At 52.6% G+C, this 23754-nt stretch overlaps 2 protein-coding genes across 2 annotated transcripts; both read right to left on the bottom strand.

The window, feature by feature from the left end:
- Positions 1-2856: 2856 nt before the first annotated feature.
- Positions 2857-15251, bottom strand: KCNK17 (potassium two pore domain channel subfamily K member 17). Its single transcript, XM_016154317.2, has 5 exons — positions 14976-15251; positions 12442-12556; positions 8991-9151; positions 8385-8559; positions 2857-3677 (listed from the first exon to the last, which is right to left on the bottom strand). Exons 1-5 carry the CDS (start codon positions 15210-15212, stop codon positions 3367-3369), a joined length of 999 nt encoding a protein of 332 aa, XP_016009803.1. The 5' UTR covers positions 15213-15251; the 3' UTR covers positions 2857-3366.
- Positions 15252-17056: 1805 nt separating this feature from the next.
- On the bottom strand, positions 17057-23445 carry KCNK16 (potassium two pore domain channel subfamily K member 16). The gene is made up of 5 exons (XM_016154318.2): positions 23090-23445; positions 19843-19957; positions 18641-18807; positions 17626-17791; positions 17057-17286 (listed from the first exon to the last, which is right to left on the bottom strand). The coding sequence occupies exons 1-5, from the start codon at positions 23300-23302 to the stop codon at positions 17105-17107; spliced, it is 843 nt and encodes a 280-aa protein (XP_016009804.2). The 5' UTR covers positions 23303-23445; the 3' UTR covers positions 17057-17104.
- Between the last annotated feature and the right edge of the window lie 309 nt (positions 23446-23754).

Consider the following 23754-nt stretch of genomic DNA (forward strand, 5'->3'; position numbering starts at 1 on the left):
GGGGAATTGGGGATGAGTGAGTTTCAGCATAGCTTTTGCTCCAGACTGAGGAATCCTCTGACTCCCACTGAGTCAAGTTCTTCCCTGGCTGGCCTGGCTCTTAAAATAATAGATGCCCAATCGTCCCCCGCCCCGCCCCGCTGCCGCATCCACCCTAGGCCTTCAGGATTGGAAGGGCCATGAGGAATGGTTCTGGGGAACTGCATATGAGAGAGAGAGAGAGAGAGAGAGAGAGAGAGAGAGAGAGAGAGAGAGAGAGAGAGAGAGAGGGAAAGGAGAGAGAAAACTTGCATCCAAATGCTTGAGAGGCCCCAGGAGATGGGTGGGGCTGGGAATTGCCTTCTCTGAAATGTCTGGTCTGTTAGAACAACCCAGACAAAAGCTGAGGGAAGAGTAAAATTCAGACCCACTGAGGTTGGCCTCCTCTTCTATAGGTGAGGAGGCATAGAAGGGGAGTGACTGATCAAGATCACATAGGGCTTAAAGGAAGAGTTTTTCTGTCCCCAGAGGGCAGGTAACAACTTATCTTTCCCACCAGAGGGCAGGTAGCAACCCTCATGATTACTTGAAGGGACTGGTGGTTACCTTTGGTCTTAATGTCTACTGAAAATCTTATTTTCCTCATCTTAAAACAGCATTAAAAACAACAGCTCCTTTCTTACGGAGTTGACGGGAGAAGTAAATGACTTAGTGTAGGTAAAGAGCTTAGAAAAGTGCCTGACACATAGTAAGCATCCAATAAATATTAGGAAATGATGATGATGATAAAAGATGCCACTGTTTTAAAGGGAATGGAAACATCATGTGACACTGAGTCTGATCCTTCCCTGGCTGCACTGAAGCCACAGGCTGGGCAGCCTGTCCAGGAGGGAAGGCGGAGGTGGTCGCTACTGCGAGGGGTCTGCCTTCCCCTCAGCATTGTGGGAGCAGCAGTGGCCAGTCCCCTGGCCCTGTGTTTGCAAACTCCACATGCACTTCCTTGTTTCTGTCAGGAGGTTCCCCGGTGATTCATGTGTGTCCAGACACCTTATCCTGGCCAGTGGTCTGATGGTATCAGCCTCAGAGCCTCCCGGGGCAGGGATCAGTTCTGCGTCACTGCTTGCTCAACCCAGTCTGCTTGGCCAGCCTGGAGCCCTGAGAGGCGTCAGTTGAGACACTGCCTATCACATAGCCATTGGCTTGTCTTGATCTCGGGGCCGGCTGTGGGATGCCAGCAGCTGAAACGTACACCATGCTTCCTCTGGGCTGATCCCCTCTGGTACTTACTTACACACTCACACATTTAATCCTGGGGTATCAGCCCTGCTCATATCTCTGTTTTGCAGAGGAGAAAACTGATGCAAATAGATTTTAAGTGATTTGCCCAGGGTCACAGAGATAGTGAACAAGGCAGGGGGCTTCAAACTCAACACCTTTAACAACCACACTGTACTGTTCTGAGGGGCTCCTTTTCTTCCTCTTCAAGACCTTGGTGGCCTGGCCTAGGTCCTGTGAGTGAATGAATTCCTTGCCCACACACTGAGGGACAACTTTCTCTAGTTGTCTCTAGCATGTCATAATCATCCCTACTTCCTTTCCCTCTTGTCTATGAGGGAAAGATCTCACTGCCCATTTTATGCTATGATTTCTGTCCAGAGGTCTGATTCTCTGTTCCTATGCCTTTCCCAGATCCAGACCTCTCCAAGTGGCTCCCAACATGGCTTCTTACCATCTCTCTGCCACTCCACAACCCCTCACTATTCATCCACCCCTTCCCACTTGATACTTCGAAGTGAGCAATTCTTCTCACTGTGGAGCCAACATCTGCAGGAACTGGCCAGTCAGAAGCTTTCCTCTTCTCCCTGCCCCCAGCACCAAAGGTGGGTTCCCCCTGGGGCATTCTGAACATAAGTAGGGGTGTGCATGGGGTGAAGGGCTGAATGAGAGAGAGAGAGACTCTGTTTAGAGATGTCAGGCATGAGGAGAAAGGGGTTCAAAGTGAGTTGGGACCACAGAGGCCAACCCAGCATTCTGACCTCTTTGTTTCCCAGTTTTGAGGTCTTTTTGGAGTGTGTTAAGTGCAAAAGATGCCACTTCCAGACATTCAACAATCTCTTCCTCACCTCCATTTTCCTTTGCCCAGCCTGTGAGCCTTAGGAAGTAGGTTTGGGCATTGTTTAGTCACTGGTTTTTGATCCAGAATATGACCTTGGCTTCACTTAAGCCCAGGCCAGATGGTGCAAGCTGGATGGTGTAACGGCTCTTCCTTTGCAAAAGGCTATTCCTGACCCAGTTCCGCCAGTCCAGGGAAGGGCCATGGGAACCCCCTGGGTCCCTGAGACACTACTTGTAGGATGGTAGAGGGGAGCAGACCACTGAGGCCAAGAACCCAGCTGCCCCAGGTGACCCACAACAGGTGCTGGCTAAGGGCTCCTGGCTGGACTTGGGGACCTGGGTGTGGTGGGGACCACACCATTATGAGCTGCCTTAGTAGCAGCCCTGAGTGAGAGACAGAAATGTTCAGTGTGAGATGCTCTGCAAACAGAAGTGACTTCTACAAACCCTACCTTGCTTTGCAAATTGTGGTTGGAGCCTTCAAATGCAATGGGGCAGGATGAGGCAATAGGACCACCTTTTCTGTGGTGTGAGTGAGCAATAAATCAAGGATTCAGCAGCCAACTGGGACCAGCCACCCACTGGCTATAATAGCAGCAAGAGTTCTCAGCAAATCTTTAGTGGGTTTACCTGGAGGGTCCCTGGAGGTGTAGGGGGCCTGGACTCCAGCTCTTAATCCATTCCCTCCACCAGTCCTGGGCACACTCACCTGGGGAGGGAGTAGTTTCTTTGCGTATGCTCCAGTCTCAGATGCTGCCTTTGTCTCTGGGTATATGTGCACCAGTTTTGGTTGTGAGTGGCAGAAAAACTCAAATAATAGTGTTTAAAATAAGATGGACATTTATCTCTCTCTCGCATAAATGAAGTTTGGTGTTATTCAGTCCATGTTTATTATGATGGTTCTGTAACCATCAGGAACCCAGGCTCTTTCTACCTTATTGTGTCACCAGTCTCAAACATGGCCTTTACCTCATGATGCAACATGCCTGCCGGAGCTCCAGTCACCACATCAGCATTGCAGCCAACTGAAAGAAGGAACTGGGAAGAGGACCACATGCTGCCCTCCAACCCCCTGCACCGAAAGTCACATCCATGAGTCACATAGGATACTTTTTACATATCATATTGGGCAGATTTTAATCATATAGCTGTACCTAGTTTCAAGAGAAGACAAAAAAAAAATGTAGCCTTTAGTCTGAGCGGTCACATGCCAAGCTTAAAATAAGGGGTCTTGCTACTGAGGAAAAAGATGGAACAAATACTGGAGTATAGCTAGCTGTCCTTTCCACAGCATGAGACCTGAGTAGCGGGGACCAGATGCTGCATGATTCCCATACGCCCCTCCGGACAGCAGCCCGGCTGTGGGGAGTGGGGCTCTGCCTCTTCGTTTCGGCTCTGCCTACAGCTTCGGAGCTTGATGTCCCCCTTGGAGCTGTGATGGTAGCAGAAGTATGATCTCCCTGGGGTCTCCATCAAGGAGAGGATCAGTTTGATGATCAAGGCCAGCCACGCCATCCCAAAGAGAATCCACAGGGACACTGTGTTCTTGTACCACAGCGGGTACCTCCGGGAGGGATCCATTCCTGGAGGAGAGGCAAGGTCAGAGGATGGAGGCCTGGGAAAGTCAGGGCCATGATCCCAGAACAGAAATGGATACACAAGGCTTCACACACACACACACACACACACACACACACACACACCACACTTATATCTATCTATCTATTTATCTATCTATCTATCTATCTATCTATCTATCTATCTATCTCTATATCTATATCTATATCTATATCTATCATCTATATCTATATCATCTATATGCAGAATATGGCAAGTCCAAACTGGTCTGAGATTGCGGGCCTTGTGGTCACCTCTGTAAGATTCTGGGAAGTCTCCCTAGATTGGCACCTTGGGTTTGGAAACTGAATTTCCTCTTTGTCTGAGGTGTTCTGTTTGTGCTCTATTCCAGCTGTTCTCAAAGTAGGGTGCCTGGACCAGCAGCATCAGCATCATCTCTGAGAGTTTGTTAGAAAATACGAATGATGGAGCCCCGTTTCAGACCTACTAAATTAGAAACTCTGGGGATGGGACCAGCAATCTCCGTTTTCACAAGCCTTCCAAGAGGTTCTGATGCCTGATCTGTTGTTTGCATGTCTCTGTGTTGTTTTCTCATACATGAAGGGAGGCAGCTTGCCTTAGTTCTTACTAGCTGTATGACCTTCATTTGTCTGACTGTCCCTCACCTGTGAAATGAGGAAAATAATTTATCCCCCTTGGCTTTGAGGACGAAGTCCTAAATTCCTATCCCAAGGTACCTCTTTACTTCCCCAGCCTTGACTTACACACCTTTCCCCTTTGAGCATTGTGCTCCAGTCACTCTGATATTTTGCCCATTTTTCCATCGACCGCCTTTCTTGCCCCGGGGCCTTTGCACTTGCTGTCTTCGTGGATCAAAATGTTCTTCATTTCCAGTTCCTCTTGGCGTGGTTAACTTCCCCTCATCCTTCAGATCTCAGCTCAGATGTCATTCCTCAATATCTAGACTAAGCCTCTATGTTACACTCATAGTCCATGTGCTTTTGTTGGGTGAGTTACTTTTTATCTCTGGGTCTCAATGTCCTCATCTATAAAATGGAGGCAATGAGGGTTACCACCTTCCAGGACTGTTGTGACTGTCATGCAGGTCCATGCATTGGAAGTGCTCAGAATGGTGGCCGGCACACAGTGTGCTGCATGGGTCACTGTTGTTGGGTGATTGTTTCACTCACCAGTGGATTCCCACACCGGTGTCCCCAACACCGTCAGGACTGGGTAAGAAATGGCTGAGGAAAGGGGCGAATAGGGGTGTCTATGAGGCTTAGATAAGTCATTTCAAGGGCCTGCTTCATAACTTAGTCCTTCCCTGTTTCCTGTCTGCCTCCCTCATCAGGCTGGGATCATTCAAAGGACGAAGATCTGCCCTCCTATTTCCTCGACATCCTTTTCTGTTTTAGCTGTCTGTATGTCCCCTCTGTCCACCTCTCCATTCTGTTCCGCTGGCCCTGAGACAACCTCTCCTGCCCTCCCATACTAGGGTCCGTTGCTTGGGCTCCAGCTCAGGGAGGAGCCCGCAGCCCAAGACCCGACCTCGACTGGCAGGAGCCAGGATTGGATTAGGCTGATTGGGTTACAGGGCCACCATTCCGCTGGCGATCCCAAATGAAATCAGCAGTGAGCTAGCTCTTTGCCCCTGCCACCCGCCAGCTCAGCTTGCTCCTGGCGACAGAGGGGAGGTGTTCCTTTCCCCATTTATTTCATTTTTTTAGCTGAAATCATAAGTGACAGGAGACCTAGCAGCTGGCAAGGCGCTTAACTGAGTCACAAATGTAATAACAGGAGCTATGGGGCCAGGGAGGAGCAGGCGGCTGGGCCCTGGGGACTGTTCCTGTACCGCCTTTGGGCAAAGAGGAACAGCTGGCTGTGAAGACAAAGTCCCTTGTGGCTGCATATGTGTGACTACATAGTGACAATGGATGTGACAATGCCGGACGTCAGCATTCCCATCCATGACAGAGATTTGACCTTGTTCCTGGAGGACAAGGAAGGCTGAGAAATGTGGGAAAGAAGGAAGAGTGGTGTTTGTCCCCTCTCTTCTGTGGAAGATTCCGGAACGCATACACATGAAAAGCCCTGACTTGGGAGTCTAAACTAGACCTTCCCTAAGCTTGCCCGTTTTATGGGCTTAATCAGCTTCTTTCGTTCACCTTATAGATGAGGCAGTCAGGGATTTCAGTGTGGTGACTTGCCACAAGGCACTGACATGGCTACAGATGGAACCAGAGTGAGGAGCAAATCTCTGGAGATGTCGTCAAGGGGGCAGCTCTGCCCACAGCATCTCAGTGGAAGCGGTCTGCCTGGGTAGCTCCTCTGGGCTTTAAAGGGCTCTTGTGGGGTTGCACTAGGCCTCCTGAGTCGGGGTGTTCGGTGGAAGGGGGTTCTGGGAGGCTTGTGCCTTATACCCCAGACTCCCCTGCCTGGCCGTTCTCCACAGGGTGGCTCACAGTGTAGCGGAGACCCCGATCAGCCATCCTTCCCCTGTAGGGACGGCCGTGCTAATGTTACCGCCCCTCCCTTGATGGTGGAGAAGGCCTTTACCCCCATGTCCAGAGTGCACTTGTCTAGACAGGGCTGCCGCTTCATCCCTCTGCCCTGCCTCAGTGGACTGCGGGGCCTCAGAATATCCTCAGAGAGATTCCCCTCAGCCCCATGTAGGCTGTCCCTGTTGTCTCCTCCCACCAGGACCAAACTTGGGGAGCCTTGGTGATCTGCGGAAACCAAGAAACTGTAGCTGGGGGTCCTGTTCCCGCTTCTTTTTCCTCTCCCTGCACTGGGGTCCCTCAGAGAACAGGCCATTTGGGCTTCTAGGTTTAGGACTATCACCGGGGCCGAATCCTGAGTTTCATCCTCTGAGCCCTGGTTGGGAGAGGCTGCTGCAGGACCTGTCAGGGCACACGCCCTGCACGTAGGCTGCTACTGCCGGCTGGTAAGAAGAATATTTCCAGGTTGTCCAAGCACAGCATGGGAGGAAGAGGGCTCAGAGTGGAGAGAGAGTGGGTCTTGGACGCACGGAGGGCCTCTGCAGTCCTAATCACGGTTTTTGTACTCCATCCTGACTATGGGAAAAACTGAAGGTTTTCAGAGGAGCTAGGCAGGTGACATGATAGTACTTGTCATTTTTAGAGGTCATAAGAGCCAAGTGGGGACAGGGATAGAGAGACTGCACAAATCCACAGGTTCCATCTTCATTGTGCTCTGTGCGAATACAATCCCTTAGAGCTGTGCAGTGCTCGATCTGCCCAAACAGCCATATACAACTGCCCTGCCTGGACTAGAGAAATTGCAGGGGGAACAGACAGGAGAAGACAGATCTGAGAATCATTCTCTGAGCTGTGAGCAGGCAGATGTGGCCCTTGGAGCTCAGCTCTCCTCAGACACATTTCTCCACCTTGAGGGTAGAAGTGGTAGCAAAGCCCACATGGAAGAAACTTTCCTGCGGATTTCCTTCCAGAGAGACAGCCTCCCTTCCAGGATGGAAGAGATCAGGAAGGGGCAGTATGAGGCGCTTGACAGATCTTCCCAGAGAAAGAGAGGTTCAGGGAAGGGGACATTGCACACAGGCCAAAAGACAGTGAGGGGGTCTTTGCAATCGCCTAGCCCAGGAACCTCATTTTACAGACAGGAGCACTGAGGCCCTGAGAGGGGGTGAGGTGGTCTGCAAAGAGCATGTTTTTTGGAATCAAACTCCTCAGATTAGAATCGATATCTCACTAGCTGTGCAATCTCGGGCAAATAGCTTGGCATCTCTGTGCTTTGGGTTCCTCCTTCGTAAAATGGGGTGACACTCATTGCTCTAGGTTGCCTGATGAGATAGATGTTTATTACTTTGGTAAAATCTCATTTCAATATTCCAGGCTGGGTTTTGTCTCCAAAGGAGTGCAGAAGGGCAGGGCTTCCCCCCAACTTAGAGCCGCGGATCTGAGTGGGTGCACCGAGTCCCATGAGCCCAGGTGTGGTGGTGGCCAGTGTTCATTTAGTGAACCTTCAGGTGTGAGAGTGGAGGGCATGTTGAGGCTGAGCTGGAGGGTCCAGTCACCCCTCAGGCCCCACAGAATGTCCTCCACTGCCACCTGCTGGGCATCTGCCTCAGCTTTATTATGTAAGGCTTCTAGGGCCCTTGGCTTGCCTAGATTGGGTGGTGACCACTGATTAAATCCCATCTTGGGCCCTCAAGGCCACACAATCCATTCAATCCAATTGTTTTCCAGTGGGGATGGGGAGGCGGGGGTTACCCGAGTCTCCAGACTCTCCAGCCTGACCCTAGTGGGTCACAATCCCGGGCATTGGGAAGCTTGGCATTTCAAGGGGTAGGGACAAGTGGGCAGGAGAGACCCTGGGACAAGGACAGACTGGGCTCCCCTTATCTGATAAGCTCTAAGAACGATAGTTGAGCCTGTGGATGTGTGCGGCTTCCTCAGCGCCCCAGGAGTGAGACTTATAGCCCCAAGCACTGATTCAAACCCCAGTTGCCACTTTTTGGCTGGGTGACCTTATTAGTCTTGTCATATAACAAAGTCGGGTTGAAACTGCCAAGGACCCTGTCCTCTGGAATTTGGGCCTCCAAGCCCCCGAAGGGACTGATATGCAGCAGGTGTCCGTGGACACAGCTATGGGAGCAGATAAGTGAAGCGCCAGGCAGCGGAGTCTCTGGCTGCCTCCTCCCCTCCCCCGCCCCGCCCTCTGGGAGCGCTCACCAATCACATAGTCGCCGAAGCCTACTGTGCTGAGGGTGACGAAGGCGAAGTAGAAGCCCTCCATGTAGTTCCAGCCCTCCATGTGGGAGAAGAGCAGTGGAGGCAGCAGCAGGAAGAGCAGGAGGCCCGAGAGGAGGGCGCTGGAGCCTGCCAGCCAGCGGACTTTCACTGGGTCCTGTGGGTACGCACAGCGCTCAGCTCCCATGTGGCCTCTGCCCAGTGCAGGGGTTGGGAGCAGACAGGCTGAGGGTACTGAGCTGCAGGCATTTAGGAGGGGGCTGCCCTCGCGGCCTCTCCAGGTGCTTCGTGTCCTTCCTGTCAGCCAGGTGCCAATGTATCTCCCCCACTGATGCCCTTTCATTACTAAAAACTTCCTTCCTGGGCAGTGACCCTCCAATCCTACTACATCCCCACCAGTAACTCCAATTCACAGAAGTAGCTCCTGCTCCCCCACCCCGGGGCCCCCATTCCCACCACAACTGTCCTTTTTTATTAAACACCCTCAGTGGGGGCAGTGACTGCCTTCGCCATCACTGGCCCTGATTGCCATCAGGACCCCTCATTCCACAAAGGACCTGCTGTTCCCCTACTCTTGTGGCCCCTTACCTGCCAGGCACCTCCCAGCCTGCGGGTGCAGCTGTGCACACCCCGCTCCATGAGATGCCCCAGGTGGTTGAGCACGAAGAGGTTGAGCGGGATCCCCACCAGAGCAAAGAAGATGCAGAAGAGGCGAGCAGCTATCGTGCGGGGGCTCAGGTTGCCATAGCCTGAGAGAAGACAGGAATGCTTCAGGAGACCTTTCAATCCCTGGGCCCCCCATTCCTAAGCAACTCTAGATGGGGGGCCCTATATATCCATTCCCTCCTTCCAAATGGGAGTTATGCCCCATATTTTACAGATTGGAAAACCGAAGCTCTAGGAGGGCCAGCAGTGTGAGTGAGCACAAACCCACAAAGCGTGAGTCCTGTCTTTTCTCTCTTCATTTCCTCCCTCTCTGGTGGGCAATAAGATGGGGAACAGGGGAACGTGAGGCTTTGTACCTCTGGGATCTATTGCACCATTCAAGCTGAGATCTGTCTCCAGGCAGCTCCCAGCCCGCAGCTGGGAAATGGGCACCACATCTGGGCCACACCTGTCTGATGCAGCATCCTTCTAATAGGCCTTTCTAAGCCTCTGTTTCCTCGTCTATAAAATAAGGATGTTGATATTCATCTCAAGGTGTGGTGTGGGAATGAAGGGAGACAAGGAAGATGTGCTGTAGGTGGGAATGTGAGCCCTCAAGCATCTAGTGTACAGGGGGTGCTAAATAAATGTTTGCTGCATGAATGAATGGATGATTGATGGAACTCCACTGAACCAGCTTCTGGTCTGAGGATATCAGAGGCTTCCTCTAAAGCCCCATCCATCTTTTCCCCTTGGTCATTATAGGTTCCTTCTCTAAAGGAAGAAAGTCTCTTCGCCGTTGGCATCATGAAGAGATAAGCTTCGTGGTAAACCTCTCTGCTTGCCTCCTCACCAACCCCTTCTCCTCCAGCTGTAGGTCCTCCCCCACGCCCCCAGTCCAAAGACTCTCTGTCCCTGGGGGTCTTTTCATTCAGTTCTAACCTGTGGGATGGTAGCACTTAGATTATAGATTTGGGAGGACCCCTGTGAAGGCATTTGCCTTTCCAAGGCTAACAGGAAATGGGTGTTTCTCCTTCCCATTATTTCTCAGTTAGTCCTCAGGTCAGCAGAATCAGTAGATGTCAGTGAAGCCCTCACCTACCTATTGAGTGCTCCATCTAAGCCACCTCTCACTTTAGCATTTCTCCTGTCACCTCTTTCACTTTGCTAGTCCAGCCGTAGGACACTCTGTGGTGGCGCTCCCTTGTACCTTCTCTGAAATCAGTCCTCAGTTTCAACCCTCTCATTTACCTGGGCCCCCTTACTGTTCCCCACAGGCCCTTTGTATGTGTTAGTGGATGGTTTCCCAGTTACCTATATGGCTCGCTCCCTTATTCTGTTCATGTCTCTGCTTCAATGTTATCATATCAGTGAGGCCTTCAATGATCACCCCATCTACAGTGGCCTTCTCATCACTATCAGACTCCCTTACATGGCTTTATTTTTCTCTAAGCACCTCTCACAATCTGAATACTGTCTGTGTATCCGTTAGTTTGGTATGTGTTTCTTCACAGTAGGATGTCAGCTCTCCATGGGCAGGGACTTGCCAGCTTTGCTCATTATTGTATCTTCAGCACCTAGAACTACTGGCCCATACTAGATACTCAGTCTTTTTGTTAAATGAATGGATGGATAGATGAGTGAACAAATGAGCAAGCCAGGGATGGAGTTTATAGATTAAGAATGATTTTGGGGGTTAGACCTATCCTGCTGGTCCAGAAGTGTTCATGTGCCTGTCAGACCCCATTTCATTCTAGGGCTTGGAAAGTACAGCCCTCGCAGGGTGCTGGTCCTGAGGTACTGGAAAGAGCAGACAAATTCAACCTCTGCTGATTACCAGTGATATGACCTATATGACCTTGGGGATGTCATACAACTTCTTTGTGCCTCAGTTTCCTCATTTGTGGCATGAAAATAATAAGTTCTATCCCTGAAGGTTGGACTGTATGGACAGAATGAGATCTCCTTGCAGTGCCTGGTACAAGTAGACTATGCATGTGGGCTGGGGCGGGGTCCCCCTCCCTCGGCCGTTCTCCCCCTCAGAGCTGGCTCAGACAGCTTTAGGGTAGAACTGAGTGGTGAGGAAGGAACAGGGAAATAGTCCAGGCTAGGAATCGTACTTCTTGGAATAGACAGGCTGTGAAACTCTGAATTTGGATGGCCAAAGTGGTGAGTTGGGGGCAGAGGGTGTAGGAAGTGTGGGGTTCAGAGACTAAAGATCCTCACACATCTGGAAGGCCCGGCCCACAGTGACTGTACATCAATATCCCTTCTTGCCCCCAAACTCAATAAATGCTGGTAGAATGAGTATTTTTGGAATTCATTACTGTGTCAGTGTTTGTTGAACACCTGCTGTATGGTGGGCCTTGTACCAGATCCGAGGGGTATAAAGATGGATGAACACCATTCTAGCCAGTCATTCCAGGGCACATGGTTCAAGGAGTCTGAGGGGCCTCCCAAGCATGCTTGCTTCAAGAGGAGGATTGTTCAAGCTCCCGTGTAGCTCTGACACCTGCTTGCAAGGAGTACTGGCTGATTTGAAGCTAGTTAGAGAGTCCTTTGGGTGCTTGGTTTCTTGGGGAGAGGATCCTGGTTGGCCAAGAGCTGGTGGACGTAGTCTGAACCAGCAGTGATGTCAGCCTGCCACCTGGTGGTAAGTCCAGTGTCATGCAGGAACTGGGGCCTGGTGCAGGGCTGGGGATGGGGCTGCCTGACTTATTTCCTGGATCTCGGAGCTGGAGGGATCTAGGCTGCTTCTTTTTTTCCCCACACAACAGCCCCTAGGACAAGTTTCACTCTGCTCTCAGGAGGGCAAGGTTAGAAGAATGGGAGGGGCCTGTGTGTGAGGGAGGAAGGGGGCTTAGAGAAGGTAGTGATGGCGGTAAGGGGGCATTTAAGTGAGCTGAGGAGAAGCCTCTAGGAATGGCCACTTTTCCCCAAAGGCTGAGAACAGGGGGTTATTTTTGGATTTCTACTTGTCCCTTCTTTGCTTCCTCTCCCATCTTTCCCACCCATCCCCCCCTTCTGCACCCCTGGACTCAGTGTTGGGTGAACTTGGCTGAGGAGACCAAGACCGAGACACAGGGCTCAGAGCATCTTTACTGCTGCACAGGGGAGATCCTCTACTTCCTGAGAATTTGTGTGAAACAGAGCAGTGCTTCTCAAACTTGAGCTTGCACACAAATTCCTAGGGACCTTGGTGAAAGGCAGAAACTGATACAGCAAATTTGCAATGAGCCTGAGATTCTGCTCCCAAGTAGTGTCCACACTGCAGGGACTGACTACCCTTGGAGTCTCGAGGCCCTAGTAACCCCTCCAGAAGGCACTGGTCCCCTGACCCTTACAGGAGGCCACCTTCCCCAGCCCTGCCAACTCAGCCCCATTCCGCTCTTACCAATGGTGGTGATGGTGGACACAGAAAAGAAGAAGGAACCCATGAGTTCCCAGCGCCCCATGCTGGTGATGTTGTCGAGGACGATGTTCCCACTTTGGTATGCTTGGATGATACCCTAGGGGAGAGGCTGCAGTGACCACCAGGTTCCACTGGTGACTAGGCTCTTGCACCCAAACCCACATAAATGAGGTGCATGCACGCGCACACACGCACGTGCGGACACACACACACACACACACACACACACTCATGGACAATCCTCACAACCACTCTTTGAGCCCAGCCTTCCTGGGCCAGGAGACTCTTCTGCTTCAACCTGGAGCTCCCCAGGGTCAGGGACCAGGTGGGACAGCTCCCTCCAATTCTCATTTCTCTAGAGCCCAAGTCAGCCCAGGATATCTCACTGGATAGAGGAACACTATTCATTTTCTTCTCTCCTCACTTCCATCCTTGCCACAAGCACTAACCAGGCACGGCATGTGGTGTTTTAGGGGACACGAAGATTAAAGAGACATGACCTTAGTCCTCAGTGAGACCGAGACAAACTTAACTCTAATGTAGTGCTTTCAATGCACCTTCAGGCATTAAGGCAGTGAAGCCGCATGATCCTGGGCAAGGTATTCAATTTCTCTGTGCCTCAGTTTCCTTATCTGCAAAATGGGAAGACCAATAGCACCTACTTCACAGAGTTGTTGTGAGAATTAAATGATGTCCTAGGTGTAAAGACTTAGAACAGTACCTGGACGTGGTAAATGTTAGCGGTTGCTGTCATCATTATTGCTATGAATATAACGCTGTAGGAATACAGAGAGGAAAGGTATTCATTCTGATTGGCAGGAGGCAAAGGCTTTATGGACGTGGTACTGTTTAGTTGGAACTTCTTTGAAGTTGAAGATAGGATTGCTCCTAGTGGAAGGACAGTTAGGTAGATGGCAGGCAGTACTGCACCTATGATCTTGACTAGGGAGGCTGAAAGGTTGTTTGGAGTCAGTCCACGCTTGGCCGTGCTGTGTCAGGGATGGAGCGGAAGGCCTCCCCCAAGGCCACTGAGCAGAGGAGAGGCAAGATCAGGTTGTGCACTCTGTGCCAACTGGCAGGGTAGAAGATGTTGGTAGGCTGGGAGAGAAAAAACTCCTGCAGGGGTGAGTGATGGACAGGGCTTGGCTTGCATGCTGCTGCTACAGGGTGGAGATATTCAGAAGCCTATTTGATGTGGTTAGTGAGGGAAGCATCTAAGGCCACTGTGAGCATGTATAGATGTGACGCCAGTGGCAGAGACTTAGAATAGGTGGAAGAGGAGGCCTGGGAGGAGGAGGGCTGCCTGCTCTTGACCTTGGGGGAATTCAAGGGCTGCTAAGAAGTTGCACGTATATGTCTACACTCAGCAGAGAGATCTGGGTTGGAGACACCACATCCTTATTTTTGGGTATGAAACCACAGGGGGGTTGAGTGAGGTGTGAAGAGATTGGAGCAGGAGGGGAAGTGTACAGAGAGAAAGCCCCGCCGGGACCCTCGGGAAACACCCACACCCACAGGTCCACACTGAGGCAGTAGTAATGGTGGTTCACAGACCCAGCAACCTGGCTATGTAGCCATGTATTTGAATTTAATCTCTCTGAGCGTCCGTTTCTTTATCTCTAAAATGGGGATAATGTTTCCCCTCCTCCACACGCCTCGCTGGATCCCCATCTTCTGAGCCGTCTCTGTCCTCAGGGACCTTGATATCCTCCCAGCCGCTGGCCCCTTCGGCCCCTCCGTGTCTCTGCGGCTGGCGGCGCGTCTAGCCCCTGTGACCAAAAACTCAGAGTAACGAGGGGTCAGCTAAAGAGCGCCCTTGCGTCCGCCCTGCTTCTCTCGGACCCGGGCCTGCGCAGTTGGATCGCCAAGACTCTGGCACATGAACCTCCGCTCCTATTCCGCCCACCACCAGGACAAGCGACCCCTGCGCCCCTTTCTCCCCAGACGCTGAAGGTCGTGCCCTGGGTCTTGCTTATTCTTAAGCACCAACCAGTGCCCCCTGCCGCCCTCGCTCCCAATTCTCATATTTGCACCCAGCGTTCCATTAAGGAAGGGGTCAGGCGTGCCCCTTCGTCCTTCGCCCGCGGTCTGATCCGGACACAGAGCCGTGATTTCCCAGTTCGATCCCTTCCCTGTCACCTCCCAAGGCAGCCAAGCGCGCCCTGCCCCTGTTCTGACCCGACCGGGTCGCCCCTGGCAGCTCCTGACACGGGTAAGCGCGCCCCCTGTGGTCCTCATGTCCAAAATCGCAGGTTTGCTCCACGCAACCCTCGCGCCCCTAAAAGGGCGACGCGGAGAGCCTTGCTGAGCATCTCGGTCGCTGAAACCCTTTCCCTGGCTATCCAGCCCAACACTTTCGTCCACCACCCAGCCACGCTCTCCCTTCCATCGTCACCCCGTCTGTTTCCTCCACCTCTCTATTGGGGTTGTGCTCCCAGCATTTCCCTGTCCGGAGCCAGCGCTTCCCTATTTAGAAACTCCCCGCTGCGCCCAGGCCGGCCTCGTTCGCCCCTGACCCGGATCAGTGAGTCCAGCGCCGGGCCGTCCAGACACGTGAAGTTTCTCAGCAGCGCCCACTTGTCGCGCTGGAATCTCTCGCTGTAATCCTGTGCCGCGGGGCCCTCCAACACCCAGAACACGCCGGTGCCCAGAGCCAGGTAAGCCAAGTAGGTGAGTAGCAGCAGCACGGTGCCCCGCACCGCGCAGCCCCGAGGTCTGCCCTCCGGCACCGCCTGGGCTCGCGGTCTGCACATAGCCGGACAGGCCGGGAGGCGGGAGCCTGGAGCCACGGACCAGGACTAAGACAGAAAGGAAGGGCTGGAAGCTCAGTTGGTCCCTTCTCTAGCCAGTTTTCTCGAGGACGCCTGCTGGACAGCCGTGCCCCACCCCGCACCGGGATCCAATCCCAGGGACAAAAAGAGGCCCTGAGATGTGGGCATCTGGCCCCGCCTCAAATGTGTATGGAGTGCTCCCATCTTCCCCCGCCCCAGGCCTAGCTCAGGGAGAAGGGGAGGGCTGCTGAGTGACAGCAGATGCTGAGAAGGAAGGGGCCCAGAGTCCTTAGTGTTCTGTGGCAAACAATGGGAGGGACTCCTGGAGACCACACTCAGGGGGAAGAGAAAATAGAAACCAAGTTTATTGTCTTAGGGCCCCGCCTAAGTTCTTGGACCCTGGGACTCTCTCCAAGGACTTGCTGCCTTTCAAGTTCTCCCTGGATCTTTCACATCATCATCATTTACTTTGTGTACCCAGAGAGGAGGACTCCAAATGATGACCACTTGTCCATGATCTTGGGAGGCAGAGAAGACTTGACCAGTGGCTTGTCCATTCCCTGCTTCTGAAGAGGCCCCTAACTCCCTTCTTCTACCCAGAATGTAGGAGGGGTACTGGGTAGGCAAGGAGTCCATGGTGGTCCTCAGCTTCTCATGCCTCTCTTCCACATCAGAAAGTCCTGGGATATAACCTATGTTTCTTGCTACTGTAGACCCTCGCCACCTAAAGCCCTCTCTGCTTCACAATCTTGCTTAAGTCCTGTCCAGAGGTCCCCAGCCATGTCTGGGCCTGCCTTGCTGCTTGGGTGCTGGGAGGGGTAAGGGCCAAGAAGCTGGGCCTTGGGATGGACCAGCTTAAATCTTCCCTCACCTTCTGACCCGAGATGTCACAATCTGTTAGGAGAAAGGCCAGGACAACAGAGTTGTTCCCAAGGGAGTCCAGGCCTCCATGGAGCTCATTTTCCTGGAAGTCTCCTGGGATCTGCTGGCTCTCCACTTTCCCAAGGAAACATATGTTTGGAACGGCTCCTAAGACAGGAGCCCAGAGGGCATGATGAGGTCAAGGGGAGCCCTGGGTGGGGTCAGAGGAGGCCATGCCCAGGAAGGTAGATGGGATACCCACGACCTCCTAAGCCTTCCTCACAAACCTCTAGGCAGAGGCAACTGGCAGGCTTTGAGAGGCAGCTTACTTGCCCCTCAGTGTAGTTTCCTGAGGGCAGATATCTTGTTTGCACTAAGACGCTTCAAAGTGTCTGCCCCTCTCCTTGACCCTCCTTGTGAGCCATTCCCATGGACTCTTATCATACCCTGGTCTGCTCTCGTCTTAGCATTTTGGGCATTCGGTGGGGGTTGCCTTTCTATTTGGCTAGATGCACATGGAAGGCAGGAACTTTCCTTGTTGTCCCAGAGCCTGGCATAGTGTCTGACACATAGCGGGGGCCAGACCATTGCACGTTGTGCACGTGTCCAGTGAGGCAAAAGTAAAGTCACCCTTTGTTTGCTGTCACATAGGAGGCTTCCTGAGAGGGCGGTGGGGGGAGGGCAATGGGGTTCGGTCACAGTGATCCAAGTCTGGTTACTTTCGATGGGGAAAAGGGTAGGGGCTCTGGGACAATGGTGCACATCTCACTCCACATGCGTTGGTCTCCAATTGTGTCTCTATATCTCCTTTCTTGGACACTCCTGCCTCTTTTCTCTTTCCAGAGTGCTCCTGAGACCAGCTCTGGCTGGGAAATGAGTCGATCGGGAGAGGAGCAGGTTGGAAATCCAGAGGGCATATATATGGGCTGGGATGAGGAAGCTGGGAGAGACTCCTGGGGCCGCTGGGGGGCCTCATGCAGAGATGGGGATCTTCTGAGGTCTGGGGAGCCCATCTATCTCTGGGGCTCTCCTACCTTGAGGCCAAGGTCCCTGCTGAGCAGCCAGAGCTGGGAGCATCTCTGCAGAAGCAGGGGGCCTAATGGGAGGACCAGCGCCAGCCATGCCAGGCCCAGGAGGATCCAGATGGCTGCCAGGCTTCGGTACACTGAGATGTAATGCTTGCTGGGGTCTGTGCCTGACAGGGAAGGGGGACATAATGAATGCCAGGGATCTGAGGGTACAGCCAGACCCCAGGTTCCATAGAGACACCCCCAGCCTCCTCATAACAAGGATCAGCAATGGAGGTCCCTGGGATAAGGGCGAAAGGTTCCAGACTAGCAGCTTTTGAGGATGTGAGAATCCACACAGCCTCAGAAATCATTCGTCATCTCCAAAACAAAACAAAACAAAACAAAACAAAACAAAAAAAACCCCAAGGGCTATCTGATGCTCAATAATTATACCCCACCAACATCTCTCCATCCCTCAGTTCTGGTGTCCCCTACCCTGAGATATGTGACTGCCTAGTTCTCACCAATGACATAGTCCCCGAAGCCGATGGTGCTGAGAGTGATGAAGGCAAAGTAGAAACCTTCACAGAAGCTCCAGCCCTCCACGTGGCTGAAGACCATGGGCGGGAAGACGAGAATGACCAGCGTCCCCAAGGTCAGGAACAGAGACAGGCCCAGGATCCGAAGTAGCTGAAGGGAGGGAGGAATTCTGTCTCTGAGTCCAATAGGAAGGCCTTAGGATTGTATGGGGGCAGGATCTGGGGCAAATTTGAGAGTGGGGCTGGGTCATAGCTAGGTCCCTTTCCTGCCCTGCAGACCTTTGTAGTGGGGCTTGGATCTCTGTGTGTGTGGCATCTTGCCCAAGTCAGGGAAAGATTATGTCAGAGGGATTACATTAGTGGGTCAAGTCAGAATTTGAAGATTCCTTTGGGCTGGGGGAATCCATTTGTACAGGTCCCCTGGGGACTCAGATCTGGGACAGTAGACTCTCAGCAAGCTGTCTCAGATTCCTCTGCATCCTTGTCCTTCTAGTGTGCCTGGCTTTTTAAGGGACTGGCCCATGGGGTGGGCACTGGGAGCATGCTGGGTGGCCTGGAGTTTGTTTTTGAACACAGGAAAGGATGTTGGAGTTCTGTGATGACCACTGGGATGCGCTGTGTTGGCCAGCTGTCAGCAGGTGACTTCCAGCTGTCAGCTCCTTTAGGATGTACAGCAGCTACTGCCTGCCTGGCCCAGGGCATGCCCTTCCCAGAAAGGCCACTCTAGCGCCTGACTGTGGTAGGCGTATAAAGTCCTGGTTATTTCAGCTCACCGTGGGACAAATCCAATGGTTTGCACATGCTGCAGACCTCCTCGAGGGGCTAGCCAACTCTTTGTCCAGACTTCGTCACAATTTAACTTCTCCCTCTGCCCAAACATTTTCTTCCACAGTTGCCTACCTAATATCTGCTTGGTAAACTCTGTCTCAGTATCAGCTTCTGGAGGACTCAACCTGAAATAGGTTCTGTCATGACAGGGCTGTGGGAGGAGGGTCCCTACCTGGGAGCGCCTGGGCTGGTCTTCCCACCTCTCGAGGGTGGTCAGGTGGCCATGCAGCCCTGTGGCCAGGTGGTTGAGGAAGACCACATTGAGTGGGATGCCCACCAGGGCATAGAAGACACAGAAGACCTGGCCTGCCTCAGTGCTGGGTGCCAGGTTCCCATATCCTGCAGAGGAGGAATGTGCAAATGTGGGAAGAGAGGGTTTAGAACTCCCTTCCCCACAGACTGTTCTTCCATCACCTCTGTGGTGAGGAGGGGAAGCTCCCCTGTTCTCATGAACACTCTCCCTCATTCTCTCCTAGAATGATCTCTATGTATAAGAATCTTGCTGTCTTTTTAAAGGCTCATCTCAAATGACGCTGCCTCTAGGAGGCGCTCTTGACTGCAGCCCTCTTCCTCTTTTCTAGATGTTGTTCCCCTTAGTGCTCTGTGTCATTCTTACCTAATTATTTACTTTGCCTCATACTATTGTTTTTGATGTGTTTATCATTGATTGGATCAGATGCTTTTTTAGGGCCAAGTTTGGGTCTGATCCAAGTTTGTACGTATCCCCCTACCCTGACTTCGTCCTCTGTCTTGCATGTCACCTGAGCTCAAGGAAGATGTTGGACTTAATTGGACTTAATTGGTTGAATGGGGGAGACCGGGGTTAGTAGGGGTCTGGTGGTTTCCTCGTGGGAGGTAGAGTGGGTTTTCTGGCTCAGGGGTACAGCAGACATTGTCAGTGTCCTGTTCCCTTGGAACACCCCGGGGTATCACATGAAGCTTTATGGATAGTTCCTGTATACACAGATGACTTCCCACCCCAAGTCCCAGCATCACTCTCTACCTGAGAGGTTTTCTCTGGCCGCAGGAATGCACTTGGTCTGTGGGCAGGTCCAAAATACTGGAGAGTTAATATGTCCAGGGTTAGCTTGCAACCAGCCAGGGCAGGAGTTGGTAGAAAAACACCCCTGCTTTCTTGTCCCTTGAAGGGCCTGTTCTAAGGATGGGCTCTACCTAGGGTTCCCAGCAGGAGTGAGCCCAGTTGCCCTACACACTTTGTTGCCTTTTCTCCCTGTTCTGTTTCACTTTCTCATTTCTCTACTTGTACTTCTTGGAATTATCTCCTAGATAAACCATAACCTTGTCTCGGCATCTGCTGTTGAGGAACCCAAACCAAGACGGCTGTGGGGAAGCCCTTCTTCACTAGCCCTTTACCTATGGTGGTGACGACTGTGCCTGCAAAGAAGAAACTGCTGCCGAAGTCCCAGTTGCTGGGGTTGGTGGAGTTGCCTTTGGGGTTCACGCCCTTCACCCAGGCTTCCAGGATGACCTGTGGGGTGAGAGGAGTAAGGGTCTGATGGCACCAGCTGTCGGCTAAACTCCCAACAAGGTGCCTTTTTGTTATCTCACTTGATATTCTTAGATAGTCTCATTTCCATCTCGTGGAAAAGGACACTAGGCTCAGAGTGGCTACGTGACTTGCCCAAGGTCATTGGATTTCAAACCCACTGCCTGGTCCACTAGCCAGGGCTGACTGAAGTGTGGGCTCTAAGCTTCGGCTGGTGGAAAGGAATGGACCTAAGGAGGCAGAAGCTGCTTAAGGAGTGGTCCACGTGGGAGACACTGCTATGGCCAAGAGAGGGTGAGCTGCGAATGAGTTGTTAGGACGATGGGAAAATTTTCAGGTTGGATGTTCCTGGAAGAGTTTACTTGGGAAAATGAGGTTCAGGGAGCATAGGGAAGCCATGGGGCTGCTCTCCCAAGGGGTTAATGGCAAAAGGGCAGAACCCTGCATCCTCTGAGCTTCCAGGTGATCAGGCAGCCTTGCTCTTTGCTGCCCCCTAGTGAGTCCCAGCCCAGGCCTACAGGGGAAATTCCATCAGAGGCCAGGGCAAAGAGCATACACGCACTGTGTGTGTGTGTGTGCGCGTGCGTGCGCGTGCACGTGCGTGTAGTAGCGGCGGTGTATCTGATCTGTTGTAAGCATGTGATGTGTGCATGGCTGCTGTATATTGCGATGTGTTTGCTTTGTGTGTATGTTGAGTGTGTGCTTATAGAACCTGAACCCCTGAACCCCTCCCCGCAGGGTCCAGCCCTCTTGGAGATGCGCAGGGCTTCCTCATCTGCTCCCCAAATCTCTCCCCTGTAGCTGTGAATTGACCCAGAGTAGCAGCACAGCCTTGCCACCTGGTAGAGCTACAAAGGCAGGAAGGAGGAGGTGGAGGAGGAGGCAGCTCTGGCCTCTCGTTCCTGCGGGAACTGTTTTCCTGATGAATGGGTGAGTGAGCTCTGGCCGGGGTGGCCCCAGGGGGCCAGGCTGGTCGAGTGTCCTGACATGAGACGTCTGCTTCCTCTCACTTTGGCAGATCTGGCCTCTTCACATGTGGATTTTGGCCTCCTTCTCTTTCCCACACACCCAGAGAGACCAGGATGGAACATTCTGGAACACATGTGCTCCCTGGAGACCCTTACCCGTCAGAATAGCACTTGCCCTGGACCCAGGCTGTCTCCCAAGATCGCTCTGATGTTCTCCATCCCACTGAGGAGGGGCCATGATGTCAGTGGGGGTACCGAGTGTGAGGCACCAAATAAGGACCTTCCATGCTTCTCTAAGAATCCATGCATGGTGGAGTAGGTCAGACGTTAGCCTTGTGAACCTGGGCCAGACTTGTTTCCTGATGGAGTCAGCCTTTAATACTGCTCGTGGTGCTGTTTATAGCTTTTCCCTCTTGCGATTTGAACAGTAATGTATATTTTTGAATCTTATCTCAGAATTCTTCTGCCTTTCAGTTAGACGTCCTCTGGCAAGTGAGTGTACCTCCCAAGTTGGCTGAGGCCTTGCAGGATGTCCTGGCTCCCCTGGAGAGGCTGAGGGAGGCTGTTAATCAATGGCCTCTCCCTTGGGGCTGCAGTCAAGGCTGCTGCATCCCCGCTCAGTTTGCAGAGCTAGTTAGATCCCAGCTACCAATCCTTTCCACACCCTCCGGCTCCTGGGTTTCACCTGGAACCCAAGGCTGAGAGAGGAAGAGGTTCCGGGGCTTCTAAGACTTTGCCTTACCCTTGACCCCAGGGTCCTGAGAGGCTCCTGAACCCTTCTCAGCTCTGATATGGGTCCTATGGCCCCAGCTCTGTACTGCCTGAGGCTGGAAGCCTCATTTCCTGGAAGAAAGAGCCTGGGAAGATCTCTCACAGCTCCAGAAAGTTCTCTCTGACCACCCAGCCAGCTGTTCTCCATCCTGGGCAGGTGCCAGCATCGCCTGGAGGGCTTGTTAACATATAGACTGCTGGGCCCATACCAAGTTTCCGATTCTTGGGTTTGGGGTTGGGCATGATCACTGGCATTTCTAATGAGCTCCCAGGTGATGCTTGGGCAGCTGGTCTAGGGGTCATACTTTAAGAACTACTGCTTTAGGCTGCATCCCGCTCCCAAGATGTTTGCTAATTTGTGCGGTGAAGAGCAGCTAGCCTGGGTTCACATTCTGTCTCTACCACTAGCTGTATAGCTTCGGCTGACATATTCCAGCTCTCTGGGCCTCAGTTCCCAGCTACAAATAGGAGATAGTGATAATATAGGTGATTATGAGAACACACATCTAAAACACTAGGCCCTGGGTGACGAATCATGACTGGTCTAAACTCATCATGGTGACCCCACTCCCCACTGTTTAAGACCTATCATAACCAGTTATCACTCTGATAACCCTGCACTTGGCTTGTTCCTTTGTGGCGAGGTTGTCATTCGCTCTGTTTCCTAGTCTTGAATGCATTCACCTTCCCCCACAACACCCGGGTTTTGCCTCAGTTCTTGGAGATAGGGTGCCGGTGCCCCAGAGTTTGTGCAGGGAAGTAGAAGGGGCCCAGACAGGGGGTGACCTGCTCTGCCACCAGAGAGAGTCCCCCCTGGGCACAGTGCTAGTGGAGCTCAGTTGCCCTGGCCACTGCTTGCCTAGCCCGGCTCCAGCTAGAACTGGGCTGGGGCAGGCCAGCATGACGGCTGCTCCTGACCTTTGCCTGTGTCTCTCATCTACAGCTCTTGAGAGTGGTCAGCACGGGGACGTGAGCTGGGGAGAGGGCAGAAGGAACAGTGGCCCTGGAGTTGGGGTAGGGGAAGTGCATAAGTGTGGGAGAAGGAAATTTGCACAACATTGATAAAAACTGACTCTAAGCTCACGTTTATGCAGTAAGTGGCAGCTTAGAAAGTGCTTTTAATCTGCTGTTGAATGTCTGTAGCACAGATATAATTGTTCTCCTTACCTTCTAGATGAGGAAATTTGGGAGCAGAGAGGCTAAATGACTTGCCCAATGTCACAGCAATCCTGTTTTAGACCTGGATCTAAGTGTCATCTGGCTCTGTTCCCACCCCTGTACTTCCAAATAGGGCATCAGTCCTGGGTGGTGGCTCTGGACCTGTCCTGAGAACCCCCATTCTGCCCACCATCCCACACCAGTGTCTCCCCTTCACCTGTACAAACTGCTCCAGGGCCCACCGGTCCAGGCAGGTGTAGTTCTCCAGGAAGCGCAGCTTCTCAAACTGAAACTGGTCCCTAGACTGAGACTCTGCCTGCTTCTCCAGCAGCTGGAAGACAGTGGCACCGAGCAGCAGGTAGCAGACATAGGCCAGTAGCAGGGGTAGCACCTTGCCACCCCAGCAGCTGCAGAGCCCAGCGTGGGGCATGGTGTGGCTAAGACTCTTCTAGGGCTGTGGGGCTGGCTTTGGGAGGAGAAGCGGGAAGAACCCAGGACCTGTGTCCAACCTCCTGTCTACCTTGCCTTCCTCAGCACAGGTGTCTGCAGGCTGGGAGTCTGTTTGAACAGTGCAGCTCAGCTTGGCTGCACTAAGTGCTGTTAGTGCAAACAGGCCTGCTACCCCTTACCCAGCCTCACCCCCCCGCCACGCCCCCACAGGAAAGCAGCAAATAAGTGGCATGGACCCCTCAAATAGACCTGCTGGGTCCTCCTGAGGTCATCGTGTTTCACCTTTTGCCTCCAAGTCAGGTGGGTGTTTTGGGGACAAATCTTATACTCCCTCTCACTCTACTAAGGCCTGAATGGGCCTCCTCTGCAGCCCCCAGTTTCTCACTCATGATGTCTTCAAGCCCCCAAGCTTAGGAGTCGGGAAGAAATCAG

This window comes from Rousettus aegyptiacus, unplaced genomic scaffold (genome assembly GCF_014176215.1).
Source record: "Rousettus aegyptiacus isolate mRouAeg1 unplaced genomic scaffold, mRouAeg1.p scaffold_m13_p_1, whole genome shotgun sequence".
Taxonomy (NCBI): Eukaryota; Metazoa; Chordata; class Mammalia; order Chiroptera; family Pteropodidae; genus Rousettus; species Rousettus aegyptiacus.

What these genes read in the sequence shown, in the direction of transcription:
- KCNK16 (XM_016154318.2), bottom strand. Translation starts at nt 23,302, where the DNA reads ATGCCCCACGCTGGGCTCTGCAGCTGCTGGGGTGGCAAGGTGCTACCC. An exon ending in CACAGTCGTCACCACCATAG is followed by an intron (nt 18,808 to 19,842) that starts GTAAAGGGCTAG and finishes CCTCCTCTGCAG; the next exon opens with GATATGGGAACCTGGCACCC. An exon ending in ACCAGCCCAGGCGCTCCCAG is followed by an intron (nt 17,792 to 18,640) that starts GTAGGGACCCTC and finishes CCCTCCCTTCAG; the next exon opens with CTACTTCGGATCCTGGGCCT.
- KCNK17 (XM_016154317.2), bottom strand. Translation starts at nt 15,212, where the DNA reads ATGTGCAGACCGCGAGCCCAGGCGGTGCCGGAGGGCAGACCTCGGGGC. An exon ending in GGCTGGGAGGTGCCTGGCAG is followed by an intron (nt 8,560 to 8,990) that starts GTAAGGGGCCAC and finishes GCGTACCCACAG; the next exon opens with GACCCAGTGAAAGTCCGCTG. An exon ending in CTTCGGCGACTATGTGATTG is followed by an intron (nt 3,678 to 8,384) that starts GTGAGCGCTCCC and finishes CCTCTCCTCCAG; the next exon opens with GAATGGATCCCTCCCGGAGG.